Source organism: Typha latifolia, chromosome 3, assembly GCF_019914945.1.
Source record: "Typha latifolia isolate L0001 chromosome 3, TyphaL0001v2, whole genome shotgun sequence".
Classification (NCBI taxonomy): domain Eukaryota; kingdom Viridiplantae; phylum Streptophyta; class Magnoliopsida; order Poales; family Typhaceae; genus Typha; species Typha latifolia.
Genome location: NC_133088.1, coordinates 17677080 through 17690190, shown reverse-complemented (window position 1 = coordinate 17690190; position 13111 = coordinate 17677080). Strand labels below are relative to the sequence as shown.

Here is a 13111-nt window from a genome sequence, read left to right as displayed (position 1 = left end):
AGTATCTTCACAATTACAAGAAATGTATAGCCTAATTGCCGATGTTTCCAACAGAACATGGAGGGGGTTGAGTATCAGGGGATTGAGTGTAGGATATCGAGATCAGCTTGGATCTGTATTTTTCTGCCCATCCACCATAATCTCCATTGACACCGTTGGAATCAGCTGACTTGATCGATGCCAAGTTTGAGTTGTGGGTTTTCTCTGGAGCAGATTGGGATATCGCTATCAATGACTCACGAGCAAGTTCTTCAGAAATCTCTGTGCTGGTAGCAATTGAGGCCATAGAAAAATTACCACCTGCATTTGTCAAGCCACAAAAGCTCAGCTGTCAGCATAAAATTGTCATATCATATACTCAAGCCCTAGACATTGTTAATTTCTTACATGCAAGCCAAATAAAAGAAGAAACAAGGTTCAAAGGAGATAAGAGACCTTGAATCTCTGCACCTGATAAACTCATGAAGCAAAGGGTGGCACTCACATTATGTGATACCATTAAAGCTTGGGAGAGATGTTTTAAATCAAATCATACTTCCTATTTGCTTTAATGCACTCTTACACTGATAATGGCACCTAAAACTTTATCTGACACAATATAGGAATACCACTTCATAACATGTGACGAGTAATAAATGATTAAACATATGGTGAAGCAAAGTTAAAAGATTATTTGCCTGCTTGGAGTTTCATACAGAAGGAACAAGGAGATAGTATAGTAGAATAAATAGAAAAAAGGGAACACCAAATATTACTTACACTAGAAAGAAATAAGAGCTAATAGTTAATGAAACTAATTTCACAAATTCTATGGTACAAGTGAAGGAAACAATGACACTTATCTGAAAAGTAGTAGTTCGTAAGATCTTCTATCAATTGTCATACTCCTATTTTGATTATTAATGTACCCATCCCCAATGCTGTAAATTTCACTTATGTGGCATAGGAAAGAAAAAGGATTGATGCCAACAAGCATAGTTAAATTACAGCTTATGTTGGAGAAACAAAGATCTCAGCTACCGTGCAATTAGAGAATGTCAACCGGAGATAGGCCCTTTAAGGAATTTAATAATTTAATGACAGATTACTATTGGAGTGAAGTCATGAGGGTAATAGAAGGAATCAGAACGCCGACCGCCATGCCCTCTCACGCTCCTTCTGGTGTGCTACTAGCATGCATTAGCACACATTTAGCAAATTTTTAATAATTTTTTAAAAAATGTTTTTGGATTTTCGGCACGTTAATTTTTATTTTTATGTAAATATATATATATATATATATATTAAAATCTATATTAGAGCCTTTTATCTTTAGATTACTTTTGAAATGACATTTTATTAAAAAATAGTCAAATAAAAATATTATTCAACACATAACATAATTAAATATATTTATTAAAATTAATATTAATGATTAAACACTCCATAATATGATTGAATACTCCATAATGACATATTAAAATATAAAAAAATAAAAGAAAATGGCTACATAGGCATATCTTGTTTGTCACATGATAAAAAGAACCCCATAAAATATTTTAGATTTACCACTAATGAACCCATTTCGAATCTCATATGACCCGTGTCGACATGGGTCGGCAAGAGGGTGTGCACTGGCACACTCCATATCAAGTGTCATGCCATTATCGACACAAGGTAAAAGGAATGTGCAAATTCTAGACTAGCAAAATTGGATATAATTCCTGACCAAGGGAATGCAAAAGGAATTGTACATAAAATTAATTGGATACAAGAGTACTTATCTAGAGTTCTAGACATGCATGACTAATACTATACAAAGATACATGGATAACATACAGATATCATTTGTCGCCTTTCCAATTTCTCAACTTAAGCTTGTGTATAAAAAAAGGAACATCTTCTGCTGATTTTCAGAAAATATATTGAAAATCTGACCTGAATGCTCCACATAAAAGAATTCATTAACAATATAATCCAAGTACAAGAACTATTGGGGAAATCATTTATTAGCATTTTGCAAAGGACTTTGCATTAAGAGATCTTTTGCTGGGATTTCTAGAGTATCTATGAACAATATAAGGATACAAATTGGTTTTACCTTAAAGTACAAATCAACCTCCTGGATATGAAGAAAGATTATACAGGAGATACTACTAAAGTTATAACGTAACAATATAGGAGATTGGTGCTACATCACATATGACAAAATTCAGCCAGAATTTTCAATTTTGAAATCTTCTTAAGGCATGCTAACTAGTGTTTTATGTGTGACAATTAAGGTAAAGAACAGCTACAAATTGAGATTCGGATGAACTAGTAGTGACCGAGTATAGTGACCGATTACTTAATCCCTCTCTTCTTTAGCTGAGAAGATGGTACTCAGCTTCAGGGTCGTAGAAATATGACCTGATGTCAGACGACTAGGGTTAGCCTACAATACTTTGAGGCATCAAAGAATCAATTACTACGAATAGTCCATCAAATGTAAGAACTAAAAAGAGAAAAGGTGAAGTTGGAACTAAGTAAAAGAAACATAACCTGTTATGCAATTCTTGACTTTCATAATTAAGTATTAAAGATCCATGATGAGATTGCTCTCAAACTTCTTAAAAATCCTCTCTTTTCTGTTCTCAACCACAAAATCTTAGAGTACTTTGAAAGACGAGATGTCAATACTCAGTAAATTCATATCTCAAAATCCACAGGAAAAGAACCAACAAGAAAAATTGGGGTCATGATCATGGCATGAGTTTTGGTTGAAGGTAACTTGCACCAAGAATCAGAAAGAAGTAGCAGTAATCAACAACTTCTACAACCACAAAATCACAAAATCACAAAATTATGAACAGGAGAGATGGAATGGTAACAAATTGGGTTGCGACCACCATCATTCTATAGCGACTATCAAATTGAGCTAAAAATTCTCTCACCGATGCCATAATCTAAGGGGAAAGAAGAAGAAAAGATCACCAAGATAGAATATATATGCGATAATCCAACTCACAAAAGATCAAAATTTGAGCGAGGAGAAGAAGAGAACCAACAACGCACCCGATGGAGAGCCGCGTGAGGAAGGGCAAGAGAGAAGGCGTTGATTTCATTCTAAGAACGTCGGGACATAAAGGATTTATGTCCTTTTCTTCCTCCTCCGGGGACCCACTTTTCCTTGCCTTATTTGGATAACGATAGATCGCGATAACCGGCGTCCTTCTCTCTATTATTTCTACGCTCCGCTTCTGTTTATATATATGTTCGATTTCCATAATCACGACTTGTTTAAGAGCATCTTATCCATTACTTTTTTAATAAATTTTTTTTGATTAACTTATTATCTTAATTCTCAAGACCTCTTCTCGGATCTAGTCGCGTAGCTCGATTTTACGACAAAATTTTAATTATTGTTGGGCAAATCCAGGTGTTATATCTACAGATATACAATAATCTTGGACTCTTCGACTTACACGAGAATATTATGCAATTTAATGGATTTTATATTTCTAATTAATTCCTTTTCCCCATAAATCAAATAAAAATCAATTTAATATACTCCAGTGCTCTAATCATGTTCTAAAACATTAATACCTAATGCCAGTAACGAGAGACGTATTTGCGGTCACCGTTCCGTGCTTAATGCTTATCCCTACCAAATCGACACGAACAGACGCACAGATTCCATAGAAAATTGCCTTGCCAGGCATGTGAATCTTAAAAAAGTTCTCCTTTCTGTTGTACGGGTCCCACTTCGATGTGACCTTGCGATTCACATTGCGTGCAAAGGCTCTCTATAAATGCATGCAGATGTAAGCATTTGATCTCAAAATATAAAAGGAGCTAGCCCAGTTATGACCCATTAACGGAGAAGATTGTACAAAGAGGAATTAGAGATTACAAAGATCAGAAAAGGCTTGAAAAGAGAGAGGGGAGCTTTAGCGAGTTAGATAGATTGTTATCGAACTTTCTAAGCTGTTTCTGCATTACAAGCTTCCTCAGGAGCATGCCATTATTAAGAAAAAAAAATAGAGAATCAATCACCATTCAAAATTCATACCCAATTGCAATATCAAAACGAATTATGAACTTTGGACTTGAAAATGTAAATTAAAACAAAACGGAACCAGTCCACATCAATGAATAATCCATACATTTTTAAAAAATAAATTTCACATTCAAAAGTTCCCAGATCACATATGCATTCGAAAATCAAAAAGATCTTTACGCCCAGGACTTGATAAAATGTGCCTCTAAGCTGATCAGAATCCCCCAGTTCCTATCAATGAAAGATCAATACATTATAAAATGGTCTGCACTATCGCAGCTTCACATGTCGCATGGTATGAGAAGAAGACAGACCTGGACTGGCCTAGCCTGGCTAGCTATCTCCCAAGCCTTCATGATATTGCTCACTGATCCCCGTTTAGCCACCAATATTTTAATGAATAGTGTTTTCTCCACCTTCCACAGAATGAAAAGTTCTCCTGCCGCGTCAAACCAAGGTACCCGTCAGGGGAATTCTCTTTCTGTTACAAGTAGCATTTAGAGCTACTACCTGTGACAAGGAGTCTGGCACCAACACATCAATCTAGCCACGCCAACAGTTCTGCTTCTTTGCTTCAAATGTCGCTCCATCGTTAAGCATGTCCTGGGCATCTGTTTCCTTGCCAAGCTTTGAGAGAGCAAGGGACTGAAGATAGAAGGCAGTAGGCCACTCAGGCATGCAGACCTGAGCCTGCATGGCATCCCTAAGAGCAAGCTCCGATTGGCCATTCATCAAATAGGAGAAACTCCGCCTTGCAAACACGGTAGCTGAAGTAACAGACATCATCTCCGCTAGCTGGATAATAACAAAAGCAAAGATACTTGACAGATGATACTATCATACAAGAACCAGTTAATAGTTTCAAATGGCAAAGATTAAATAAAAGATGCATAGATATCATAGCAAAGCAGGCAGAATAAATGATATAAGTAATCCAGCCTGCTGACAAATTTAGTTGTTCTAAGTCAATTGCACAGCAAATCTTTATGTAAAATGAAGAAATAATAAATGATAGCAGAGCACCCTCCAAGAAAATAGTACTATTAACATGTAAAATACAAGCAGCCAAGAATTGAGTATAAATAGTTAGTGGGCAACTCAATAAACTACTGAAATAGTGAATCATCAATAGACATTTGATCAATTATTTGTAAAGCAGGAAGTCTAGTCCTTTTGAGAAGATCATCACGTTAATATGGAGGTTACTCCAAAGAAGCAAGCAAAAGCAGAATATACCTTGGAATAATAATCAATTGCTGTCTTGAAATCTTTATCCCTGAATGCAATATCCCCAAATCTCTTTGTATTCAACATATCCTGTACTTGTTGAGTCCATTCTTGAAATGAAAGCTTCAGAATTTGAAAGACAGGCATCAATATGCATGAGATAAAAACGGCGTAAGTTATCACCCAGCCAAAAGGAAATAGATGCTGTCTTTAAATAAACTGTAAGAACTTGATGTATACCAAGCTTGAGCTAACTATAAGGAATTGAGCTAGGTTCAAGCTTGCATTCTGTTGTATACTCACCAAGCAAACAACATGCCATCATGTGATAATTTTGTTATCTTAAACAATTTTCTGGCAAAGACACAATGGCCACCCTTGTTGCATCATATCCCTCTGTTTGTTTATTATCTTCTGTGCTCTCCTATATTTATGCGTCACTCTCATTTCTGACCAAACTTACTAGATTTAATTCCTCAAGAACACTTTCATAAACCCTTTTAACTTAAGAAGAAGCATACTTTCTTAGGACAAGAACATCAACCTTATTGATCATCAAACAATAAGCCTTTTCTAAGACAAGAACATCTAAAATTTCCCTCACTTATTGATCATCAACCTTTGTAGCAACACATAAAAAATGGGAAAAAAGGAAACTTACATCGAAATTCCAAAATGCTCTTTGTACACCATCTTGCAAATATGATATTATGTTATCTTCAAAATTCTCACAAAAACACGTAAAAAAATAAAGAAGCAAAGGAGATGCCTCATTTGAAATTTGGGGTTGCACAAGCCATTTTACAAGAATATACATTTCTATCATATATCTTTGAAATCTTATACATCTTAAAAATAACTTCTTTTGAACAGAATATATTACCTAGATCCTTTTTTTCAAACTGAACTATCAAAGTATCAGCTATGCAGATTTTAACAACATTCAAAAATCTTTCAAAGATGTTCTATAGTTTCCATGGCCAACAAATTACCATATATATATCAATTTGCACTCCCATCTAAGAAAGGTAGATCCTAATGATAACCTTAAATTACCTCATTTTCCGCTCCTTCATCATCCTTGTAACCCGTTTTAAGCAGTATATCATGTACAACAGTAAGGTCCATATTTGCGCAAGCCTTTCCAAGTGGAGAGAGTATAGTTGGTAATACTGCTGTCTCTTTTGTAAGACCCATTAGAACATGTGATGCCACCTAGATTACAAGAAAAAAGAATTTCAGATTGAGTAAACATAACAGGGAAAGTGGTATTATTTGATGGTGGCAGTTACACATTTACCTCCTTTTGCTTTTGAAGAGGGGCTACAGAAGATATCAGAAATTTGGTGTTGGGTCTATCCCTAGCTTCAAACTGCAGGCATTTCGAAGCAAGTTCAACCAACTTAGCAGCATCTTCATTAGCATACTGTCCCTCTAAGGATGAATCCATCAACATCAGTATGTTCTTTCCTCTGATTAAGTCTAGTGCCTGAAAATGTAAGTTGATCAAGTATTGAGAGACTCTCCCATCATATCAGTAAAAGTTATATATTCAGTGTGTTTTATAAAGGGTCAGATGAAGCATTAGGGAAGCTAGATCCATTAACTAACTTAAAAAGAGGTGTAGATATTGCAGTCTTAAATATACTCCCTGTTAGGGAGAACATCGAACATGGGAACTTCAAGAAGAAAGAACAGGACCGCATGATAAAGGAACATACATGACTAGGAGGAATGTGCTTCCCACTCAAAAGATCTAATAACACTGTTCCATAACTATAGATCACACTTTCTGGGATAACTCTGCCTGCACATAAAATAAAATCAAGCACAAATTATTACATTTCCAACACATAGCAAACATTATGCTCAAAACCTTTTCTGGTTCATCACAAGAGAACTGAGAAATGGCAAATTGTTTCTCACAATCAAGGATAAGAGCCATTGATAGTAGAAAGTAGACACAACAAAAGCAATGATCAAAGCAACTTACTCTATTAATTGACAAGAAGGGGGAGGGGAGACAGAGGAGGGGTGGGAAGGGGGTGGGTTGGATAGTTATCCTGCAAACAGATGGAGAGCTATCTAGTAATTGACAACAAAACAATGTTCCATACTCTTCCTTTCTTTTCCTTTCTCCTCATCCCTCCACTAACCAACCCAATAACTATGTTGCTTCTAGGTATAACACTGATCAATGGTGAAATATTTACATATATCCTGAGATATAGAAAGATAAGATACAGTGTCCTCATTGACAAGCTATTGATGCTCACAGGACATAATACTAGCAAGTGATCTCTTGTTCTCTAATCAGCGACAGATATAACATAATAACATGCTAGAATAATACAAATTTTGCACTATCAAGGACTTGTTTTGGTTGGAAAAAGCAATAAGGCTCTCAATAAATTGATGGTGAAAGATGATATAGCTTAATTTAGGAAGTTATCAAGACAAACAACCAGATATATGAAAGTTGGTGTGATTGGGGCTTCTTAGCTCACAACCGACTCTAGTTAGTACACTGACCTGTCCGCAGAAACTCAGGAGGGGTATAAGCCAAGTTGGTACTGTAGCTTTTTCCATCACGGCTATTTTTCATTAGTCCAAAACTTGACAAACGAGGATCACCATCCTGATACAATAGCAATTGACAGATAGAATTTCACAATACTTAAAGAATGGTTTAACAGTAAAAACAGATCCTTCTAGAAATCCAAAGGACTTGAGATCATATGAACAACATTCTTAAAGAAAATTGATTTATCTGCTCTGCAATGGAACCGTCATTTCTTCTCTGAAAGAAGGGAAGAATCTTGGTTACCTAGCATAAACTCCTATACTAACTGGAAGGATGAAGGGATGGGGAATCCAAATGACAACATGACTTACATGTTACAACAGTTGAATTTTATTTTGCAGCTAATATTAAAACTCCTAAAAAATAGGAAAATTCTCATAAATGTGAAAGATTGAAGATCACATTAAAGCTTCCTCAAACCTAGCTTCCCACTGAAAGTATACGAAGCACAATAAATTAATTAAGAACTGTGGCAGGAAATAAATGGATAGGCAGCTTCATGCTGATTTTGTTAAGTGAAAATACTCAGAAACTGTCAGTATTCTATGGTGTTCACCAATTTGATCCCTTCTGCTGAGTTCCTTATCCATCACTTTGGTCCTATTTATACCTTTAATCTTCACAAGGTCTGAATATAAATGTTTGAACCTTTGCAGTGCTTCCTATTCAAAAGCTTCCAGAAAATGGCACCCTCCATTTGGTTAGAACAAAGCAAATTATTTTGTACTTAGACAAGGGCAGCAAGATGTACAATACATTTATTGTTATTCAGTAACGCTATAGAACTTCTCGTACCTCATCAAAAAGAACTCTATAAGCATTTAAGTCATGGTAGATTCTGCGGTTTTCGATGTTGCAATGATCAAGTGCTTGTGCAATGTGATATGCAACCCTTAAACGCATTTCCCATATTAATGGCTGTTTATCCCCTGTAGGAAGGAAACACAACAACTCACTTATATGAAGTAATAGTAATAAAACTAAATACAATTTTCATGGTTATTTTGCAATATCCCCAAAGGAATTCAACACCATAAAAAGTCGATAAGAAGCCAAAAAAGAAAAAAAAAATCAGAGAAGGATAAAACCAAATCACTAGGAGTATAAAGTAAAGGAAAATAGTGTGAATATATGTAGAAGAAATTAAGAAAATTTTCAAATGGAAAGATAATTTATCAAAATCATATTTGAATTCAGAGACACAATTTTCAAAACATCACCAACTATCAACTGGCAAAAACATGAACTAACACTTAAGGACGTTGTCTTGTAGAAAATGAACTAGTAGAAGAAAAGAAAACCAACTTCATGCTAACAATATTGGAGTTGCTTATAATTGAGCATTTAATCAGTCAAATTTAGTACAGGTATTATCATAATATAAAGCTATCTAGTGATAATTTCAGCAAAAGGATAAACTAATGCAGCCTAAGTCCAGAAATACACAGAGATTCGAGGCATAGAGAGCAATACAAATATTAGTAACATAAATTAACAGCTTATTGCTAAATACCAATCTTGTCAGAGAAATTAAATTTATTTGCAACCTGCAGTGCATGCAACATATTGAGTTAGCAGCAGATGGTTAGCCAGGAAGAGTAAAATTACTCAAATGTGATGGTCAGAGCATAAGCCACTGAAATCAGATCGTGACATAAATATTTACAAATTTATGACCTGCAAGATAAATGTGGAAGTTATCATCAGAAAGATTTCACACAGCAAAAGTAGCTACGTCAATTATTGAGTTTTTGGCTTTATTGCAATGGATGGTCCCTCAATGCATTGTACATGTAATTAAAGTGAGAAGTTGCATCAAAGCAGTCTTATTCCTAGGACCCTCACGGACAACAAGGTCAACTGTGCATTTCCAAGGCTGGCATTCATTTTCTTCCAATGAGACTGGAAAAATGCTTTCACAATTAATACTTACGATAATTTGATACTTAATACCCTTTTCCAGTTAAATGAGGAATAAGATAATCTAAATTAACAAGTGAGAACATGTTCGTATGTCTTAAAAACCAAAGCAACAAAATATCATACAATGAAATAGATGCTTAGATAGCGTATCATTGGGCATGTACTCTGCCACAAGGAGCCGCTCGTCGCCCTCCGCGCAGCATCCAATCAAGTTCACCAGCCGTTTATGCCGCAGCTTCCCAACTCCCGCAGCCTCTGCCTGCAACACAAGAAAACCATAGCACACCAACCATTGACCAAATCACATCCAAGAAACACGAAATCCGATTCCAAAAAGCAATCAAAAAGGCAATATTCTTCTCATTCTTTCCCGCACCATGAACTGCTGGGGATCGGGCCACGACTGCTTCGAGAAGCGCTTCACGGCAATGAGCTTTCCACCATCAAGCCGCCCGCGGAACACCACATTGGGCGCCTTCTCGCCGCTCTCCGACACGATGAGATCACTACTGAAGCCTTTGGTGGCGGCGCGGAGCTCCGCGAGGCCATATTCTTTGAAGGCCGGGACCCGATCTTGATCTCCACCATCGCCATTGGCTTCATCGAGATAAAGTAGAGATTATTAAAAATAAAAATAAACATCTAGTAATGGAAGCGAAGAGGTGCGATTACCAAGATCTGCCTTCTCCTGTGGGAGCGGTTCTTTGTCCGCGGATTGGTTGACAGTCTTCGATTGGAAGCAGCCCATCGAGGAAGTTGGAAACCCTAGAAATCTAGAAGCATCGAGATCGAGAGAGAGAGAGTGAGAGTGGGAGGGAGGGAGGAGGAGGGAGAACTGAAGAGGACTGGAGCACGAGGAGTGTGTGGAGGAGGGGAGAAGCCGAGCCAATCGGCTATCAGCATGAAACAGGGAAGAGCACTATAAGCTACGTGGAGAGAGATAATTTGCCAATATCAGCATTCGACATTCGCCACGTCATCTACAAGGTCATCCCCCAGCTTAGAGTGAGGACTGACAGTTGTATACCCGAACCTGAGCCCGTTGTTTTGCAATTTCCACCCGAACAAAGAAATCCCAGATTTCCATTTCACACCCCGTCTTATTTGTTTATTATAATTCAGACCCTCTCAATTTTTCACTAAAACAGTGAGCAAAAGAAAAGTAGTCATTGGAAATTGAAATATAGGTTGATCAGCTAAGCTGATATGTGACTGAAGAGAGCTGTGGGGGTCTTGATGAACTCTTTTAGATGGACGAGCAATTCCTCTTACAACAACAAGTTGGTGATGTCAAAAGCCTGTAGATGGGTGAATAGAGCTGGCTAGATGTTGACATTATCTTGTTGTTATCCAAACTTCTATTGGTTTACACTGCACAAGGCACTAATGAGAATCATAAAGGGATTCCCCAGGAATAGCTTTTAAGCACTCTTGGCTCCACAAAGAAGGATACAACAAAGAAGACAGACCTACTGGAATGTCATATCACCTATCTGAAGAAAGTTCTTTTTTTTTTTTTTTTTTTTTATAACTTTCATATGCCACTCCAAGGATGCATGGTAACCATTGGCATCACCTCTTCTACATTCAAGTCACCATCACACCTATCTGCAAAAAAATTGATCTCACAGCAAAACTTTGCATGGTAGATCATTAGTTGGACGGATAAAAAAAGCTTACACTCCACTATCAGCACAGAGAATGGCTGTAACCCAACAACTGAGTAGTAAAGTGACTGATCCTTAAAAACAGCTCACAGAACCCCAATTGGTCCAGTGTTTGGTGCCAATGCACATCCATGGATTGGTTGTCTATTTGTTTCCATTATGGCATGTGTGTTGACAAGTGACTGGTGGAGGTGGTGGGCTACCATATTTGGACAGCCCAAAAGGGCTGCTCAATGATAGGAACCTTCATTTCAGATGATATGGACTAAGTAACACCTTCACCCAGATGAACCTGAATACCAAGAATTAGGTATCTCCATAATTAGCTCCAGGAATAGCCTAATTTTGCACTAAAGATCTCTACTTTGCCATAAGAAAAGCACAAGCCCATCAATGTCAAGCATCTTAAATTCTTAATCTACTCTAGTTACTTGATGACTGAACTAGAACAAGCATTTAGCCATCCTACCTAAAATGATAGAGAGAAATTTCACCCCCCCACATACAACCAGCACTTCATGGCAGGTCATAGACCTTCACACTGTGCTAGTTTCTACTGGAGCAGGACTAGCATTAAACTTAAAATCATTTACTTGTTGACATAGATGCAGTGCACGAGGAACTAAAAGGAAAATGTGATCCACATATCCATGAGCACAGCATTCAGAAGGAGAACAGCGACCACTACTCATCTGCAGTCTGATGGTCCATGAAGGTTGACCTTCTATTTGAAATGTACGGCTCGATCCGATGAACAGTTGTGCTTAATACTTCAATGAAGACAGTGATGAGTCATGATAGGGAATACAGCATGCAATAGTAGCCCACATTCTCTTGTCGCCTCCTTTCAGAGACCAATTCTATGCATTCAGAGATTGATTTTTAACTAATGTCGATCTCACGCATCGACAATCTAAGAACAATCACTGATGACATCACTTGAATTCATCCTGATGGTTTTCTTCAGAAGTGGAATGTGACGGTGGATGGCGCCAGACACGCGCGCGATAAGCTAACCAGAGGTGGAAGGATATTTTGATCTTCATATCCACTTATATATGCATTGTACCGAAGCAAATGCATTTAGAAAGATATGAAGTTGACAGCAGAAATTGGCACTTTGCAATGGCGTGCAAATTCATGCACTTGATTGCTGCTTTTCCTGCATTGTCTTGGCCACAGGGTCCATCTAAAGGACAGAGACCGCAATTTAGAAACAGTTAGGTACCTTTTAAATCTATCAGCATTCAAAAAACCATCTGTTTTAGATTAAGTCATAGTAGGAAGAATATAGCTGAACTCCTACCAGAATGGAAGTGTTGTTCAAAGTTCAAACTACTGAAATTTCTGGAGTTGTTTAAATCTTTTTTTTTTCAATTTCAAATCTGTTTTTAAATATTTTCCAGTAATCAAATCAACCAAGAGAAACTAATAGGATGCTATCTTTTATGACAGGATCATCTGATGTTGTGAGTTGCGACTACTTTTCACCTCATTGTATAAATCCTTGACAGTTCTGTACATTTCTTCCAGATACATAACATACTTTCAAGTAATTCAAGAGCACAAGTAGTTAAATTTGGTTGATGCAGTTCAAGAGCTAAAATATTCATATTTGGTCTTGAATTTGGTAGATCTCAAGAGATTATAATAGATAAGTTTTGTCCTGTCTACTTGACGCAGATTACGTGG

General features: G+C 37.0%; 1 protein-coding gene across 2 annotated transcripts; it reads right to left on the bottom strand.

Annotated features, from left to right (window-relative positions):
* Positions 1 to 4034: 4034 nt before the first annotated feature.
* Positions 4035 to 10669, bottom strand: LOC140783612 (serine/threonine-protein kinase BSK2). 2 transcript variants are annotated; one of them, XR_012108158.1, is made up of 11 exons: positions 10425 to 10669; positions 10129 to 10349; positions 9876 to 10011; positions 8625 to 8758; positions 7778 to 7883; positions 6967 to 7052; positions 6546 to 6734; positions 6302 to 6460; positions 5255 to 5368; positions 4333 to 4813; positions 4035 to 4249 (listed from the first exon to the last, which is right to left on the bottom strand). XR_012108158.1 is itself a non-coding variant. In XM_073130553.1 (10 exons), the coding sequence occupies exons 1-10, from the start codon at positions 10498 to 10500 to the stop codon at positions 4562 to 4564; spliced, it is 1473 nt and encodes a 490-aa protein (XP_072986654.1). In that variant the 5' UTR covers positions 10501 to 10669; the 3' UTR covers positions 4035 to 4561. The 2 variants fall into 2 exon arrangements, 1 of the variants encoding a protein (XP_072986654.1); XM_073130553.1 differs by having other exon boundaries at positions 4035 to 4813.
* Between the last annotated feature and the right edge of the window lie 2442 nt (positions 10670 to 13111).